Genomic DNA, 16679 nt, shown 5'->3' with positions numbered 1-16679 from the left:
CAAATCCACGTCTGCCCATTGGTGGCTCTGCCTGCCACAGCCGTGGTCAGAGGCGTTTCTCAAAGGACACCGTGGGAAATGCTCCACTGTGTCCTCCCAAGGAAAGACAGGACTCAGGGACTCTGAAGCCAGAGAGAGGAGAACCAGCTTTCCCTGGGAAGTGGTCTCAATGTTATTCCACCATCAGCTGTCTCACACCATCCACCTGACCTATCTGGGAATCCATGCCACGCCTGTCCAGTCCCACCCTGATTCCGAGATATTTCCTGTTCCCTCGGAGTTGCAGCCTTAAAAAGATCAAGCTTTTTACTTAGGCGCTCATACACACATCACCTCTACGCAGACGTCACACCTCAGTGTGCAAAAGGCCCACCAACAAGCGTTGTTCAACAGAAAATGCAATGAAAAGACAACCTTATTTTTGTGCAGAAAATTTGAGTCCATGCTTGGTTTTTCCATAAGTATTTTCCAAGAACTTTTTGAAGATCCCTTGTATACGTCTCTTCCCGAGTTCTGCAAGGTGGTTGTTACCATCTCCATGTTACAGATAAAGAAACTGAGCAGTGATGTCCTGGAAAATGTTTTCAACTGGCTATCCAAGAGACGGGAGGAAATGAACATTTACAGCGTTTGCAGGTTCTCAAGAGTCGGTTCTCACCTGTGGGTACAAGTCAGCTCCAGCACGCCACCAACATCACAGCTCAAACACCTTCACGCAGGCGGTAAGAGGCGGGGAAGGGGCACGTCTGGCCCAGTGGTTGAGACACCAGTTAAGATGCCTGGGTACCACATCAGAGAACTGGGTTTAATTCCCACAGCCAGCTCCAGATTCCAGCTTCCTGCTAATGCAGACCCTGGGAGGCAGCAGTGATGGTCAAGTGGTTGGGTCCCTGGCGCCCATGTGGGAGACCTGGCCTGGGTTCCAGAGTGGTGGCTTTGGCGTGATCCAGCCCTGGCCTGGGAGTGAACCAGTGGATGGGAGCCTGCTTTCTGTCTCTCTGCCTCTCAAATAAAGACTTTTGTGTGTATTTTTTTACAAAAGGGGCAGACCCACGCCTGGAACTTGGGTGCCTTCCTCAGTGGGGCTGTCCTTCCAAAGCCCTCTTGGCTGCGGCTTGGACTCTGAGGTTATTCCGATGCTCTTTGTTAACTAATTCCCCTGCTGAAGAGGAAAGATAGGCCACAACGAGGCAGCAACACATACAAATGGCTCCGTTACTATCCAGTCTGCTTCCCTCTCTGTGCTACACCTCCTGGACTTAGAGCATCACTGGGCACTGGGCAGAGGGGTACAGGAGACAAGTCAGGAAACACCCAGCTCGGGTGCGAGAACTCTCCCCGCAGCGTCTACAGACCTGAGCTTCAACCCAGTGACGCCCTTGGGCACCCCTTCCTCAGCTACCAGTGGGGGCCTGGCACCTGCTTCACGGGGCTGGGGCGGAGACAGGGGGCTGAGGTCTACAAAGACGCACTCAGCACCTGGTCCACAGCAAGGCCTCAGTAACCGGGGTCAAAGGCTGCAGAGAAAGATCCCACGGCCGAGTTACAGGGGAGCTGGATTTCGCCTGGGAGACCCTATCTTTGTGGGTGTCAAGGTCAGCCCTGGACTGGGAGGAACACCGAAGGAACATTCCGGCAGGGGGAATTCCTCCACAAGTCCTCTAGAAGTTTCCACCGTGAAAACCATGACTGAGGCATCAGTAAGCACAAACAGGAATAGGATGGCCAACACAATGACTCACTGATCCCTGATGGACAGGAAGATACCAGTCTATTTTCACGGAACCTTCCAGAAGGTCTCACCTCTGATGAGTTCCTTAAGTAGTTTGAGCGGAAGGATGAAGTTGGTTGGACAGGGACCATGCTGTGGCTCCCCAGGGGCCGCCTGGGCTGCACGGACCCAGGGCCACGTGGATTTCCCTGCGCTGTGGTGAGGCTTTCTAACCCAGGTGCCAGGAACACCGCAATTAGGCAAATGTATAGGCTTTATTCTAACACGGCGTTCTGTATCTATCTCTTGCCAGGTGAGCTCAAGAGTCCCTTCTGCTATGAGGCCCAGAGACACTGAGTGACTTGCTTAAGGTCACACAGCAAGCTACCAGTGGAGCTGGCTTAGAATCCAGTGCACTGAGACGCACCCAAGGCATTGCACAAGCTCACCCTGGTTCTGACTTTGTTCGTACGTCCTAGTAGGGAAGATACCTGGGACCACCCAGGGCAAAGCCAAGCTGGAACATGAGCCAGAGGTACTCAGAGGAAAGTCAACCTCCTGTTTTGGGTAAAACTCCCAAAGCATGGGGGCCAACACTGTGGTGTAGTGGGTGGGGCCGCTGCCTGCAGGGCTAGCATCCTGTACAGGTGCTGGTTCGTGTCCTGACTGCTACACTTCTGATCCAGCTCACTGCTATGGCCTGGGAAAGCAGTGGAAGACGGCCCTGCACCTGCATTGAAGACCCGGAAGAAGCTCCTGAATCCTGGCTTCAGATCAGCACAGCTCTGGCTGTTGGGCCATCTGGGGAGTGAAGCAGTGGGTAGAAGACCTCTCTCTCCCTCTGCCTCTCTATAACGCTGCCTCCCAAAGCTGAGTCCCCCGGCAACCTCTTTAGAAGTGTTCTGGTGGGGTGACCTGCTCAGGACAGGGTGGACGTCCACGTGGGGACATCACGGACACAACGCACTCACAAAGTCACGTGGTGTGCTTCTTCCGCCCTTGGCGTGGATCCACTCGCTCACCCGTGATGCTTTCAGGGCAGGACCTGGCCAGTGCAGGGCCCTGAACCCTCTCTCTCCCCGGGCCCCTCCCTCGGCTCCTTCTGATCACACCGTGTGGCAACCCTGCCTCGCTGGCCAGACTCAGGCTTCCTGGGGACAGCGACTCCGTCTCGCGCCAGCCCAGTGACCCACGTTCGGGAAGGAAGGGCCGGAGCAGGAAGCAGCTCTCTGGCGTTTTTGCCAGGCTTTGGGGGTGCTCACATCACCTTCTCCCGCGCCCCTCCCAGCAGCTTCCTTACGGTGTCTTCAACAGCACCGTGAGGCTTGGGGGAACCAGGCCCGGAAGTCACAGGATGGGCTTTAGTTTACAGTCAGATCAGCGGAGAAACTGGACGGGAAGCCAGGTTTAAATTTCCCGCTGGGTACTGCTGTTGCTGCATCCTACAAACTTTAAGTGTTTTTCTTTTTCTTTTTCTTTTTTTTTTTGGTAAAGATTTATTTTATTTATTTGAAAGACAGAGTTACAGAGAGGTAGAGAGAGAGAGAGAGAGAGGTCTTCCATCCACTGGTTCACTCCCCAAATGGCTGCCAACAGCCAGAGCTGAGTCAAGAAGCCAGGAGCTTCTTCTGGGTCTCCCATGTGGGTGCAGGGGCCCAAGGACTTGGGCCATCTTCTACTGCTTTCCCAGGTGCCTTAGCGGGGAGATGGATCGGAAGTGGAGCAGCCGGTTACACCCAGCTCACCAGCCATGGTGCCCGGCATCGGGTACATCCAGGTCACCAGCCATGGTGCCCGGCGTCGGGTACACCCAGCTCACCAGCCGTGGTGCCCGGTGTCGGTTACACCCAGCTTACCAGCCCTGGTGCCCAGTTCTGCTGAGTCCCCACCAACCGGATCTGCCCTTTCCCGACAGAGGGCGCCGAGGTCTCCAACGTGCCGGAGTCCGCTGTTTCTCCTCGCTGTTCTGCCAGCTTTGCTGCTGGCGTTTTGGAGCGGTTAGGCACGCGCTCAGGGACTGCTCTGTCTTCCCGAAGCCCTGGCCCCTTTATCCTCACACCCGCGCAATACCCGTCTCTACTCCTGATAGCTTTTCCTGGACTTCTCTCTGCCTGAAATTAATATAACCATTCCTGTTTCCTCCCCTAGCCTTTTTTTTTTTTTTTAAGATTTATTTATTTGAAAGTGTCGAGAGAGAGAGAGAGAGAGAGAGAGATCTTCCATCCACTGGTTCACTTCCTAAGTGGCTGCAACAGCCAGGGCTGAGCCAGGATGAAGCCCAGAGCCAGGAGCTTCATCCGGGTCTCCCATGTGGTTGGCAGGTACTCAAGCACTTGGACGATCTGCTGCTGCTTTCTCAGGCCATTAGAAGGGAGCTGGATCAGAAGCAGGGTTGGGGGGCAGGCACTATGGCATAGTAGGCTAAGCCTCCGCCTGAGGTGCTAATATCCCATATGGGTGCCGGTTCAAGTCCTGGCTGCTCCTCTTCCCATCCAGCTCTCTGCTATGGCCTGGGAAAGCAGTAGAAGATGGCCCAAGTCCTTGGGCCCCTGCTCCCACATGGGTGATGTGGAAGAAGCTCCTGGCTCCTGGCATCAGATTGCCTCAGTTCCAGCCATTGTGGCCATTTGGGGAGTGAACCAGCGGATGGAAGACCTTTCTCTCCATCTCTCTCTGTCTGTAACTCTGTAACTCCACCTGCCAAATACATAAATAAATCTTTTTTTTTTTTTTTTTTAAAGCAGGGTTGGGACTTGAACCCAGAGACTCCAATCCTGGATGTGGACAAACCCACGCGGTATCTTCACCACTGAGACAAACACCCGTGCTGTAATGGATATGGATCTTTATATTTTAAGTGGTTTCTTGTAGACAACATATAGCTGGGTCTTATTTTTTGATCCACTGTAACAATCTCTTTAATAGCTACTCTGTTACTATTTTCTATTCCATGTCCTGTTTGTTGGTCCTATTTTTATTTCCACTTTTTCTGTCTTCTGTAATTTTCTCTCTGTCTCTCTGAGCGTCTTATGGTTCCATTTTACCTTCTTGCCTAGGATACCACTCTGCTGGTTCACTCTCCAAAAGCACACAGCAGCCAGGGCTGGGCCAGACCTAAGCCAGGAGCCAGGAGCTCCACGTGGGCCCCCCATGGAGGTGACAGGGACCCCTCACCTGCCGCCTCCCGGGTGTGCGTTAGCACGAAGCTGGAATCCACAGAAGCACAGCTGGGCCTTGATGTGGGGGCGGGGGGGATGTGGACGTCGTAACCATGGTGCCGAACACCCGCCCCTCCCCTTCACTTCTGAAGGGTAATTTCATAGGCGCAGATTCTTGGAGACGTTTCTTTCAGTACTTTAAATATGGCAGCCCACTCTCATTTGCACGGGTCCTGAGGGCAGGGTCACACTGTTGCTCTACACACAAGATGTTTTCCCTCTGACTACTTCCAGGATCTCCTTTTTTAAGATTTATTTATTCCAAAGGCAGAGTTACAGAGGCATAAAAAGAGAAAGAGACAGGGAGAGAGAGAGAGAGAAAGGTCTTCCTTCTGTTGGTTCATTCCCCCAAATGGCTGCTACGGCCAGTGTGCTGAGCCGATCCGAAGCCAGGAGCCAGGTGCTTCCTCCTGGTCTCCCATGGGGTGCAGGGCCCAAGGACCTGGACCATCCTCCGCTGCCTTCCCGGGCCACAGCAGAGAGCTGGACAGGAAGAGGAGCAACTGGGACAGAACCGGCGCCCCGACCGGGACTAGAACCCGGGGTGCCGGCGCCGCAAGTGGAGGATTAGCCTAGTGAGCTGCGGCGCCGGCCCTCTCCCTGCCTTTTATTGGGATTGCCTAGCTAGAATGGGCTGTAGCTGGTTAAGTCTGGCAGAACTCCAGCAAATCAGGCTCTGGTTAAAAACCTTCTCCTGGGCTCGGAGTTGAGGTACAACAGGTGAAGCTTCTACTTGCCATGGGAGCACTGGTTCAAGTTCCGGCTGCTCCACTTCCAATCTAGCTCCCTGCTAATGCACCTGAGAAAGGCAGTGGTCGATGGCCCAAGTGCTTGGGCCCCTGCACCTGTGGGGGAGACCTGGCGGAAGCTCCTGGCTGCTGGCTTTGGATCAGCCCAGCTCTGGTCATTGCAGTCATTTGGGGAGTGAACCAGCAAACGGAAGACCACCCCTCTGCCGCCTCACTTCTCTCTAACTCTGCCTTTCAAATACAACAGTAAATAAGTAATTTTTAAAAACAGAAGATGCAGTCATCAGGAGGTGATTAGGCCACGAGGCTCCTCCCCCATGCATGGGACTGAGGCCCTTCGAGACTTCCCCTGGAATCAGCTCACTTGCCCTTCCACCTTCCGCACGGAAGGGCGCAGGGCTCCTGCCTCCCGCGGAGGCAGCCACAGGTGCGACCTTGGAGCAGAGAGCAGCTCTCACCAGACACCTGCACCTGCCAGCAACCTGATCCGGGACTTGTGATAAGCAATTTCTGTTCTTTATAGGAACAGGTACTTTTGCACACATGGCTACATGCTGAACTGAGCTCACCCCCACCCAGCCCCCTCTGTCCTCTGGGGCCTGCACCCTGACCCCTGACCCTCTCCTGTAGTCAGAGCTGTGGTTGTGCAGAGGCCCTGTCCCCCGACACAGCTGAGCCGGGCTGCCCTCTTTCAGATGTGTCTTCCGGAGCTGCCCAGCCCTGCAGTCCCGGCACACACAGGCCAAGGCCACCCTGGCACTAGCCCATTTCCTGTGCATCTGCTCCCTCTCTTGCCTCCGAGGCCCTGTGTTCCAGATCTTTCTTTATCTCTATCACACACCCCCTCCTGCATCTGATTCTCCCGGAGCCAAACAGTTCCCACGGTCACTTTTCTAGAGACGTGGGCTGCACCTAGGACTCTCCCCAAGGCCCCGGCCAGCTGAGAGGGCCACGGCTGCCCCTTTTCTTAGCCCCCCATCCCAGCTCCTGGGACACCTTCCAGACCTGCACCCTGGCCAGGTCTCTCAAACCCCTCGCTCACCACCCCCGTCCTGGCTCAGCCCCGGTCCCACCAGCTCCCACGCTCCTGAGCTCTGCTGAGGCTGATCACGCTTCCTCCTGCTCAGAATCTTGGTGCTGCCTCCCATGGTGTTACAAACCCCGTCCCTAGAGGCTTGGGGCAGTGGTCAGGGCCCTTGGGGATCCGCTGAGTGCCACCCTCCCAGCCTCACCTCCAATCACACCCACCAGCGCCTCACCCTTTGCTGCCTCTGAGACATGATGCAGGCCGTGGTCCCAGGGGATCACGTCTGCTCCCCGGTTTCTCTCTCACTGTCGGTTCCACCCTCCCAGGCCCGCAGTCAAGGGCCGTCGGTGTGGGTGCCCGCCATGTGCAGGCTTACCTAGCACCCAGGACAGCGCTGGGATTTCTGGCTAAGCGTGCACGCGTCTGTCTTCCCACTGCTCCAGGGACAGCGGCTGTGTCTTATCTCTTTCAGAAGCCATTTGGCACAGATCTAACGCACTGCAAAATCTTGGCAATGTTTAGTAACACGGAGAAAGCTCGTAATAAAATGTCAGAGTGAAAAAAAATGAAGGGTAAAAAAAAACTAGAGACACCACTAGGATTCAAAATCTCCTTTAAAAGAACGGAAAGAAATCCGCCAAACTTCCCCAGTACGGTTTTTGGAGTTAAACTGTTGCATGACGTAATTTTTTCCCCCAGCTTTGGAAGCAGAAAGGGAATGCTGAGAAGAGGAGGGGATGAGCAGTGGCTATCCGAGCCAGGATCACGGGGGTGATAACCAGTGTAAGAGACACCGGCTTCCAGCAGGGGCTCTCAGGGCGCGAGGCGCTCCAGGAAATGAAAGGTTTCAGAGAACTGTTGGAGCCAGCGCTGTGGGGCAGTGGGCAAAGCCGCTGCCTGCGACGCCAGCATCCCGTATGGCTGCCACTTCGTGACCCAGCCGCTCCCCTGTCGCTCCCCGTCTTCGTGGAGGAACGACACAGGACCCTGCGCTGTTCTTTCGTCTGCTCGGCCCTCCCCGGGTTTGCTGCTGGTTCTTCCCGGGTTGGCTACCGACCCTTCCACCTCCGTGGAAGGGTGGTTCCCCCTGCCACTTTCCCCACTTCCGCGGGGGAGCGGCACACCGCCGGCCGGCTCTCTCGGGGGCTGCACAGGTGTTCCTTCAGATAGATGTTCCTGGTGCATGTTGTCTCTCTCCTCCTTTATAGTCCTCTTCCACCAATCCCAACTCTGCTACCCACACGCCGAGCACGCTGCTCTCCTCCAATCAGGAGCAGCTCCTGCAGCTTGTCAAGTTGGTGAGAGGCAGCTGGGTAGAAGCTGTTTACTCCTCTCCCAGCGCCATATTGTGGGAGAGCAGATGCATAGAATAAGTCTTAACTCCAGTAACAGTCTAGTCCGAGTTGCTCCCCACACTCCCCTTCTGATACGGCTTCCTGCTAATGACCTGGGAAAGCAGCAGAAGATGGCCCAAGCACGTGGGCCTCTGCCACCCACATGGCAGACCCCAAAAAAGCTCCTGGCTTCGGCCTGGCCTAGCCCCAGCCATTGCAGCCATCCAGGGAGTGAATCAGCAGATCTCTGTAACTTTGACTTTCAAGTAAATAAATAAGTATTTTTTAAAAAAGATGGGAATTGCACTCTGCTTCATCCCCAGAGCTTATGAGAACTGCTGGCACCTTGAATGCCTACTGCACGTGGCACTGGAGATGTGCCCGTTTTACAGATGAACAAACTGATTCAAAGAGAGGCTCAGTAACTTGCCTGATATCATGAAGTGATAGAGCAGAAGAGAAATCCAGAACCGTCAGCTTTTCCAAAGCTCACGCTCTCGAAGAGGCTTTTAAGGACAAGAATGCAAGACTTAGCTGTATGCAATCAAGGCCGCCTCAGCTGGAAGGCCCAGAGGCCGCCTCTCCCTGCCAACAACCAGCATTGCTCCCGGCCTCTCTCCACAGACTCAGCACATCTTGATGCAGGCCACATCCCATGTGGGGACGAGTCAAACCAGGAGCGCGGAGACACAAAGGCGTTCGGGGCCACTCTGCTGCGGGGAGGACTCGTCCAGAATCCCAAAAGCCCCTCGGCCCAGGGGAGAGAACCGTGGGTGCCACTCAGCACAGGATCCACACAGCCCCCTGCCGGGCAGAGGACAGAACCACGGGTCCACACATCGGCCCATGTCTGGGCTGCATTCCCAGGTTAGAGCCAATCTGTCAACTCCAGCTACCGGACCTGAGCCACACTCCAGCGAGCGCAAGACTTGCTGGGGGTGGAAGAGACACTGGCTGGGCTGCCAGGCAGCCGGGGTGCAGCTGGGCAGGAGAGGGGACAGGGAGTGAAGTTGGGGCTCCCTGGGGAACACAGACTGCATGGTGCAATGGGCAGTGCTGGGGGCACCCCCACGCGGGCCAGACCACGCTGTCCATCACTTTCCCATGGCTCCTCTCCCAGAGATAGGGCCCAGGGACTTTCATGCCATCATGTGAATGTCATTGTCACCACATCCAAAGCCCATGAGTGAGAAAGAAGCTACAGGCTGAGCATCCCTAATCTGCAACTTTTTGAGAGAAGCGCTTGGTGCCAAGAGTGGAAAACTGCACACCTGCCTTCACGTGACGGCTCACGGTCGAAGCGGAGGTGTACCAACAGCTCAGCGCGGGGCAGGCACTTGGCTGAGTGATTGATGCCCACGCCCCACATCAGAGCATCCGGTTTGACACTTGGGGCCCGCTCCTGATTCCCGCTTCCTGCTGATGCTGACTCCGGCAGGCAGCAGTGACGGCTCAAGGACTTGGGTGCCTGCCCTCCCTGGGGAGACCTGGATTGAGCCCTGGCTCCTGGCCTCTTTCCTGGGTCAGGGGCTGTTGTGGGCATTTGAGGAATGCAGCACAGATGGGATCTCTCTCTCTCTGCCTCTTTTAAAGACTTTGAATATTGCGTAAAATCACCTCCAGGCTTTCTGCATAACGTGTCTATGAAACACGTGGATTCCATCTTTAGTCTTCAGTCTGCTTGTGTATATGCAAATATCCCGAAGTCTGAAACAGTTCTGGTCCCAAGCATTTCGGAAAAGGGCTACTGGAGCTGGCGTGTCCCCCTGGCCAAGGGGTTCATTTGGCCCATCCGGGGCAGGGCTGCCGCCGGGAAGCCACCCTGACCGCCCTCCACCCCCTGTCCTGCTCCGTCATCCCCTGCCCCCTACCCCTCGCCCTGGCCCCCGCTGGCTCCATTCCCTCCGCACACATACAGCAGGCCCTGGGGGGGTTCCAGTAAGGCCAAGAGGTGACCCTGGCATCAGTCTTCCTGGGGGACACAGGAGAGGATGACACTTGCTCACAACACTTGCTCCGCCCCCTGCTGGCCACATGCCCCCGGGGGAATTCTAGTTCCCATCCACTTTCCCTGGATGTCCATCCTGGCCACGTGACCTGTCGCGGCCAATGAGATGTGAAGGGAAGTGGCACCTGCCACCGCCAAGGGGCTCTTTCAGGCCATCCGGGCGCTGAGTTCTGCCCCCTCCTGCCCTGTGCTGCTGGGTGCTGCTCCTTCAGCCTGTGCTGCAGCACGCCGATGCTCTCATCAGGAGGGTCAGTGGGCACGTCACAGAAGGGGTTTGCGCTGGTCACTCTGGGCTAGCCTGGGCTAGCTTGGACTAGCCTGGGCTGCCCGGTGCAGGCTGTGTCAAAGATTCCCTTCACAGACAGGAGAGGACGCCCGGAACCCACACAGACATGGTCCCCGTGCTCCCTGCTCGCAGCGGACTGGGGCCACACACGAGCCTGACCGCCCACTCCCGGGGTATCCCCTCGTCTCCTTCCCCCGCCTCAGCTCTGCGTGGGGAACCCCAAGACACGGCCCCGGGCCTGGGCCTTTTCCTTGCTCACTTCCTCCTCCAGCCACCCCGACTGCAGCTGCCACTCCCTTGGGGAGGCACCAGCACCGTTCCCCTCTCATGGTCAAGGACACTGAGGCTGAGAGGGAAAGTGACTGGCCCGCGGTCACCCAGGCAGAGCTGGGAAGCAGAGACTCCGGCCCAAGCTTGAGTCTATGCCACAGAGTGGGGTGCGGGAGCAAGAGTGAGTAGACAGGGACTCACGGAGGCAGGGAAAGGGACCACGGGCTCTCGCTTGGTGTGCCCGAGGCTGGCCCTGGCGGAGAGCCCTGGGGAAGGAGGCGGGAGCAGTGGGGAAACCAAAGAGCCAAACAGAAACTGCAGATGACAGCTGTGAGCTGGCGATGAGCGCGCAGCACCAGTGACTGCAAGAGGTGGGCTACACAAAGGATCTGGGGTTCTGGTTTTGCTCATCGTGTTAGCAAACCTGAGCATGGCGGTTTTATATAGATAAAGATTTTTATTCTACTTATGTGAAAGGCAGAGTGATGGAGAGGGAAGGAGAGAGAAAGAGGTCTTTCATCCGCTGGTTCACTCCCCAAACGCTGCCAAGGCCAGGGCTGGGTCAGGCTGAAGCCAGGTGCCTGGAGCTCCACCCAGATCTCCCAGGTAGATGGCAGGGGCCGTGCACTCCGGCCTCCTCTGCTGCCTTCCCAATTGCATCAGCAGGGAGCTGGAGTGGAAGCAGAACTGGCAGGATGTGAGCTGGTGCCCTGAAGCGGGATGCCGGCAACACAGGCAGCGGGTTAGCCTGGCCCTGAGCACTGAGGTTTTAAAGGTGTCAAAGTGGAAAATGAGATTCGTCCACAGTGGCCTGGGAGGAAGACAGGAACCCAGAGAAGCAAGCGGCTTCCTTCCCCGAACGCCCCGTTGTCTCTGGGGCTTGACAAACCTCTGCTCGATGGAATGGTAGGGAGGCTCCTAACCCTTCTCCCAGGCCCACCCGTGTGCTTCCGTGTGAAATCCAGTTTCAGCAGGAAGCTTGCAAAGTGGGCTGAGCAAGAACCCCCAGCCTTGATATGCGATCCCCAGGATATGTGATCCGGTCCCTGCCGCCCCACACGCCCCGCCCCCTGGCGGCTGATGGCCCTGGACTGCCAGCAGCAGGAATCCTGTCGCCTTGGTGCAGCCGCATCCTCCCCGCCCACCGAGACGCCCCTCTGTCTTCTTCCTCCTCCGACCCCCGCCTGCTCCTCGGCTGTCGATTCCCAGCAGCCCATGCTGGATCCAGGATTGAGCTGGATTCCACACTGAGGTCTCGTTCCCCCTACCACAACAGCTCCTGGAGGAGACCTGATTTAACGACTCTTCAGCCCTGATCCGAAATGAGACGTCAAGGTGGATCTGACCTTGATTCCCAGGGGAGGTGACGGGGCTGGAGAGACCCAGAAGTGATGACCCTGGAGGTGGCAAAGGAGCCCGGGCCAAGGGGGAAGGCAGAGCTTCCAGATTCCCTGTGATCTCTTCCAGGAAGCCTTCCTGATTGCCCTGCCCTTCAACACCTCCCCCACCCCCCCCCCACCCCCCCGGCTCTGGGCCCAGGCTGCCGCTTCCAGCAGCTTCCCCAGCGCTGGGGTTGGAATTCAGCAGCACAGCGGCCCCGAGGTCTCTAAAGGACCGCAGGGAAGCCGCGTTCCTCTCTCGGGAAGAGGCGGGACTCACACGCTGGCCCCACGGTGGGTCAACGGCGGGGGGGCATCATCTCTCAGGAGGCCATCAGCTGTGCGGCCCCCGCAAAGGATGCCTTCCCCTGGCTGGGGAAGAATGGAGCCAGGCTCTTACAGGGCAGCAGAGGCCCCAGCAGCCCGACCCCTTCCACGGTCACCGGACTGCACCACCCACTTGGTCCAGGAAAACTGGCACTCACTCCCTTCCCTCTTTGAGGACCCCACGCTTTCTTCCCCACTGGGCTCCACGGGGCACAGGGGTCATTTAAAGACCAACCTTCACCTTGGCTGCACACTCCCCAGTGAGCTCACTCCCGGCAGTCCACCCACACACTCCGCTTCCTCCTGGGCACTCAGTTTAACTACATTTCCCAGGCTCCCCCGCAGGTGGGTCTAGTCACATGACTAGTTCTAGCCAATGGGATGGGAGCCCAGGTAATACACCCACCCAGAAGCCCCCGCTTCCCCTTCCAGAGCCTGTGCTTGGCGTCAACTGCAGGGAACGGGAGGCCACCTGCCGAGCGTGCAGTGCTCCGTCAGTCGGGTCTTTGATCAGGAATCCCAGGTTTAAGCCGTTACACCTTCTGTTGTTACTGTGGCAGCCACTGTTCCTCCGTGCTCCCGTGTGCTCCTCCGCCAGACTCCCCATCCGACAGGGAGTCTGACACCCTACATGGTCGCTGATGTGCCGTCTCCTCTCCACCCACGTGGAAACTCCGAGAGGCAGGGGCTGTGTCATTCCTCCTGTGTGCCCAACAGCAGAGCAGGGCCTGGCACACAGCGGGTGTCCCGGGGCCAGCAGCGTGGCACAGCAGGTTAAGTCGCCACGTGTGATGCTGGCATCCCATACGGCAGCGGTGGCTCGAGTCCTCCCTGCTCTGCTTATGACCCGGCTCCCTGCTGTTCTGCCCCCAGAGAGCAGCAGTGGATGGCTCAAGTGCTTGAGTTCCTGCCACCCACATGGGAGGAGTGGATGGAGTCCAGGCGCCTGCCTTTGGCCTTGCCAGGCTGCTGTGGCCACTTAGGGAGTGAGCCAGTGGATGGAGATCTCTCGCTGTCTCTCTGTTGCTCGCTCTCGCGCACTCTCTCTCTCACCCTGACTTTCAGATAAATGAATAAACCTTAAAAAATAAGAGTGGAGGCCGGCGCGGTGGCACAGCGGGTTAATGCCCTGGCCTGAGGCACCGGTGTCCCATGTGGGCACGGGTTCAAGTCCCGGCTGCTCCACTTCCAAGCCAGCTCTCTGCTGTGGCCTGGGAAAGCAGTAGAAGATGGCCCAAGGCCTTGGGCCCCTGCACCCATGTGGGAAACCTGGAAGAAGCTCCTGGCTCCTGGCTTTGGATCGGCACAGCTCCGGTGGTTGTGGCCAATTGGGGAGTGAACCAGCGGATAGAAGACCTCTCTCTTTCTCTCCCTCTCTCTCCCTCTCTCTGCCTCTCCTCTCTCTGTGTAACTCTGACTTTCAAATAAATACATAAATCTTAAAAAAAATAAGAAGAGTGGACATCCCACACAAAGGCGTGAGTGGCACCTTACCCACTCTGTGTGGGCCTGGGTCTCTGTGGAAAGACTCCTGCATAGCAGGACTTCCTCGTCCAAGCCTGGGGCTGAAAATAAACCTTTTTTTTTTTTAAATTTTATTTATTTATTTTTTTGACAGGCAGAGTGGACAGTGAGAGAGAGAGAGAGACAGAGAGAAAGGTCTTCCTTTGCCGTTGGTTCACCCTCTAATGGCCACTGCAGCCGGCGCACCGCGCTGATCCGAAGGCAGGAGCCAGGTGCTTCTCCTGGTCTCCCATGGGGTACAGGGCCCAAGCACCTGGGCCATCCTCCACTGCACTCCCGGGCCACAGCAGAGAGCTGGCCTGGAAGAGGGGCAACCGGGACAGAATCCGGTGCCCCGACCTGGACTAGAACCTGGTGTGCCGGCGCCGCTAGGTGGAGGATTAGCCTAGTGAGCCGCGGCACCGGCTTGAAAATAAACCTTGAATTAGACAAATGCCCCTCCTTTGGGATGCAGCTTGGATGTCCCCTCCTCTCTGCTCCCCTCCCCCCAAGACCTGCATCCCCCGTGGCCCTCAGCCACAGCTCCCTCCACAGGGACACTGGTTACTATGCACAGGAAGGGCCAGCGCCTGTCCCGGCTCAGCCAGACTGGAGACCCTGGAGGCGGGGGCTCTGCTCTGGCCACCTTCACATCTCACCGGTGTCCAGCACAAGTGCCTCTTGGGAAACCATCCCAAGGGTGTCCAGTGGAGCCTCTTCCACAGTGGCCACTCAGCTGCTAGCCAAGGGCAGAGCTTCCCGCCCAGCCTGGGTCCTCTGGAGGTGGGTGTGAGCCGGCGCTAGGGACACTGCCTGGGTTCTGCCTACGCTCACAGGTGCAGGTGCACCCATGGCCCCCGAGGAGGGGGAGCCGGGACACACGGCCGAGCCTGGTAGCGCGAAGGGGCCCAACCTGATGGCACTGTGGAGCAGGGTACATCCGCCCTGGCCCCGGGCCCCACACAGATCCTTACAGGTCCCTGCAGCCCCGCGCACACACAGTGCTCTGTCTGGCAGCGTGCTCACCTGCTACACCCTGACAAACAGCCCAGGAGCCATTACATCCTTTTCACAGGTGAGAAAGCCAAGGCTCAGAGGTTGACTTGTCCTGGATCATGGTTTGCATATATGCTGAGCTAGCCCTGAGCTGTATATACGTATATGTTGAGCAAAATATATGTGTATATGCTGGGCTGTATATGTGTATGCTGGGCTGTATGTGTGTGTATGCTGGGCTGTATGTGTATATGCTGGGCTGTATATGTGTATATGCTGGGCTGTATATGTGTGTATGCTGGGCTGTATATGTGTGTATGCTGGGCTGTATGTGTGTATGCTGGGCCGTATGTGTGTATATGCTGGGCCGTATGTGTGTATATGCTGGGCTGTATGTGTGTATGCTGGGCTGTATGTGTGTATATGATGGGCTGTATGTGTGTATATGCTGGGCTGTATGTGTGTGTATGCTGAGCCGTATGTGTGTATGTGTTGAGCTGTATGTGTGTGTATGCTGGGTTGTATGTGTGTATGCTGACCTGTATGTGTGTATATGCTGGGCTCTATATGAGTTTCTGCTGAGCTGTATTTGCTGAGCCATATGTGCATATCTGCTGAGCTGGCCCCGGGGCTCGGACATCTCTGCTCTTTTTTGACTTTCTCCTGCGTCCTCGCACAGCTAACGGGCACGCCAGTGCTAAGTGGAAATGAACACAGAGTTCTAGCGATGAGCAGAGTTCAAAACAAGCCACTCCAGAGGCCTGCAAGCTTTTCCCCTCCTCGCCCTCAGCACCTCCGGCAGCAGGAGAGGCTGAGGCTGGCAGGTGCAGCCTCTGTCCGGGCCATGTGGTGGCAGTGAGAACGAGGAGGAGGGCACTTACTGGATTTCTCTTCTTTAATGGAGTACTCCCGCACCTCGGACGCGCCCTCGTGCAGCGAAGGGAAGTGGACACACAGCACCAGGTGCTTCCGGCTGCAGTCGCGGCGCACCAGGAACATCTGGAAGCAAGACAGGGAGGGGCCGTGACTGGAAGGCCTGAGGGGCCGTGCTGTGGGGCAGCCTCCCCCTGCAACACCGGCATCCTACCGGGCCCCTGCTACTCCACTTCCGATCCAGCTCCCTGCTAATGTGCCTGGGAAAGCAGTGGAAGATGGCCCAAGTGCTTGGCCCCTGCACCCACGTGGGAGACCTGGATGGAGTTCTGGCTCTTACATTTGATCTGGTCCAGCCCTGGCTGTTGCGGCCATTTGAGAAATGAACCAGCGGATGGCAGATCTTTCTCTCTCTCTCTTTCTCTGTCTTTTCCTCTAACTCTGACTTTCAAATAAATAAATAAATATTTTTTTTTTGACAGGCAGAGTGGACAGTGAGAGAGAGAGAGACAGAGAGAAAGGTCTCCCTTTTGCTGTTGGTTCACCCTCCAATGGCCGCCGCGGCCGGCGCACTGTGCTGATCCGATGGCAGGAGCCAGGTGCTTCTCCTGGTCTCCCATGGGGTGCAGGGCCCAAGCACTTGGGCCATCCTCCACTGCACTCCCGGGCCACAGCAGAGAGCTGGCCTGGAAGAGGGGCAACTGGGACAGAATCCGGCGCCCCGACCGGGACTAGAACCCGGTGTGCCGGCGCCGCAAGGCGGAGGATTGGCCTAGTGAGCCGCGGCGCTGGCCATAAATACATCATTTTTTAAAAGGTCTGGGAAGAGGATAGAGGAGAGCAAAGTGTCGGATGCCTTCTGGAAGGCTCCCGAGACGAGGTGGTGGCTGGGGCAGTCACACATCGCTCAGGAGAACTGGTTCCTCCCCAGGAGCCTGGAGTCCACGCCCTACCGGAAGCTCCTTGCGTCTCAGGTACTCATTTGCCCACTGAGAGCT

General features: G+C 57.0%; 1 protein-coding gene across 1 annotated transcript in view; it reads right to left on the bottom strand.

Moving 5' to 3' along the window:
* The window catches only part of RIN3 (Ras and Rab interactor 3), a 117401-nt gene that overhangs the window by 46216 nt on the left and 54506 nt on the right, over positions 1-16679 (bottom strand). The window contains exon 3 of the mRNA XM_051826438.2: positions 15690-15807. Coding sequence (XP_051682398.2) covers positions 15690-15807 — 118 coding nt within the window. The remainder of the gene's footprint in view (positions 1-15689; positions 15808-16679) is intronic.

This window comes from Oryctolagus cuniculus, chromosome 20, assembly GCF_964237555.1.
Source record: "Oryctolagus cuniculus chromosome 20, mOryCun1.1, whole genome shotgun sequence".
NCBI lineage: Eukaryota > Metazoa > Chordata > Mammalia > Lagomorpha > Leporidae > Oryctolagus > Oryctolagus cuniculus.
This window is presented reverse-complemented; position numbering and strand designations above follow the sequence as displayed.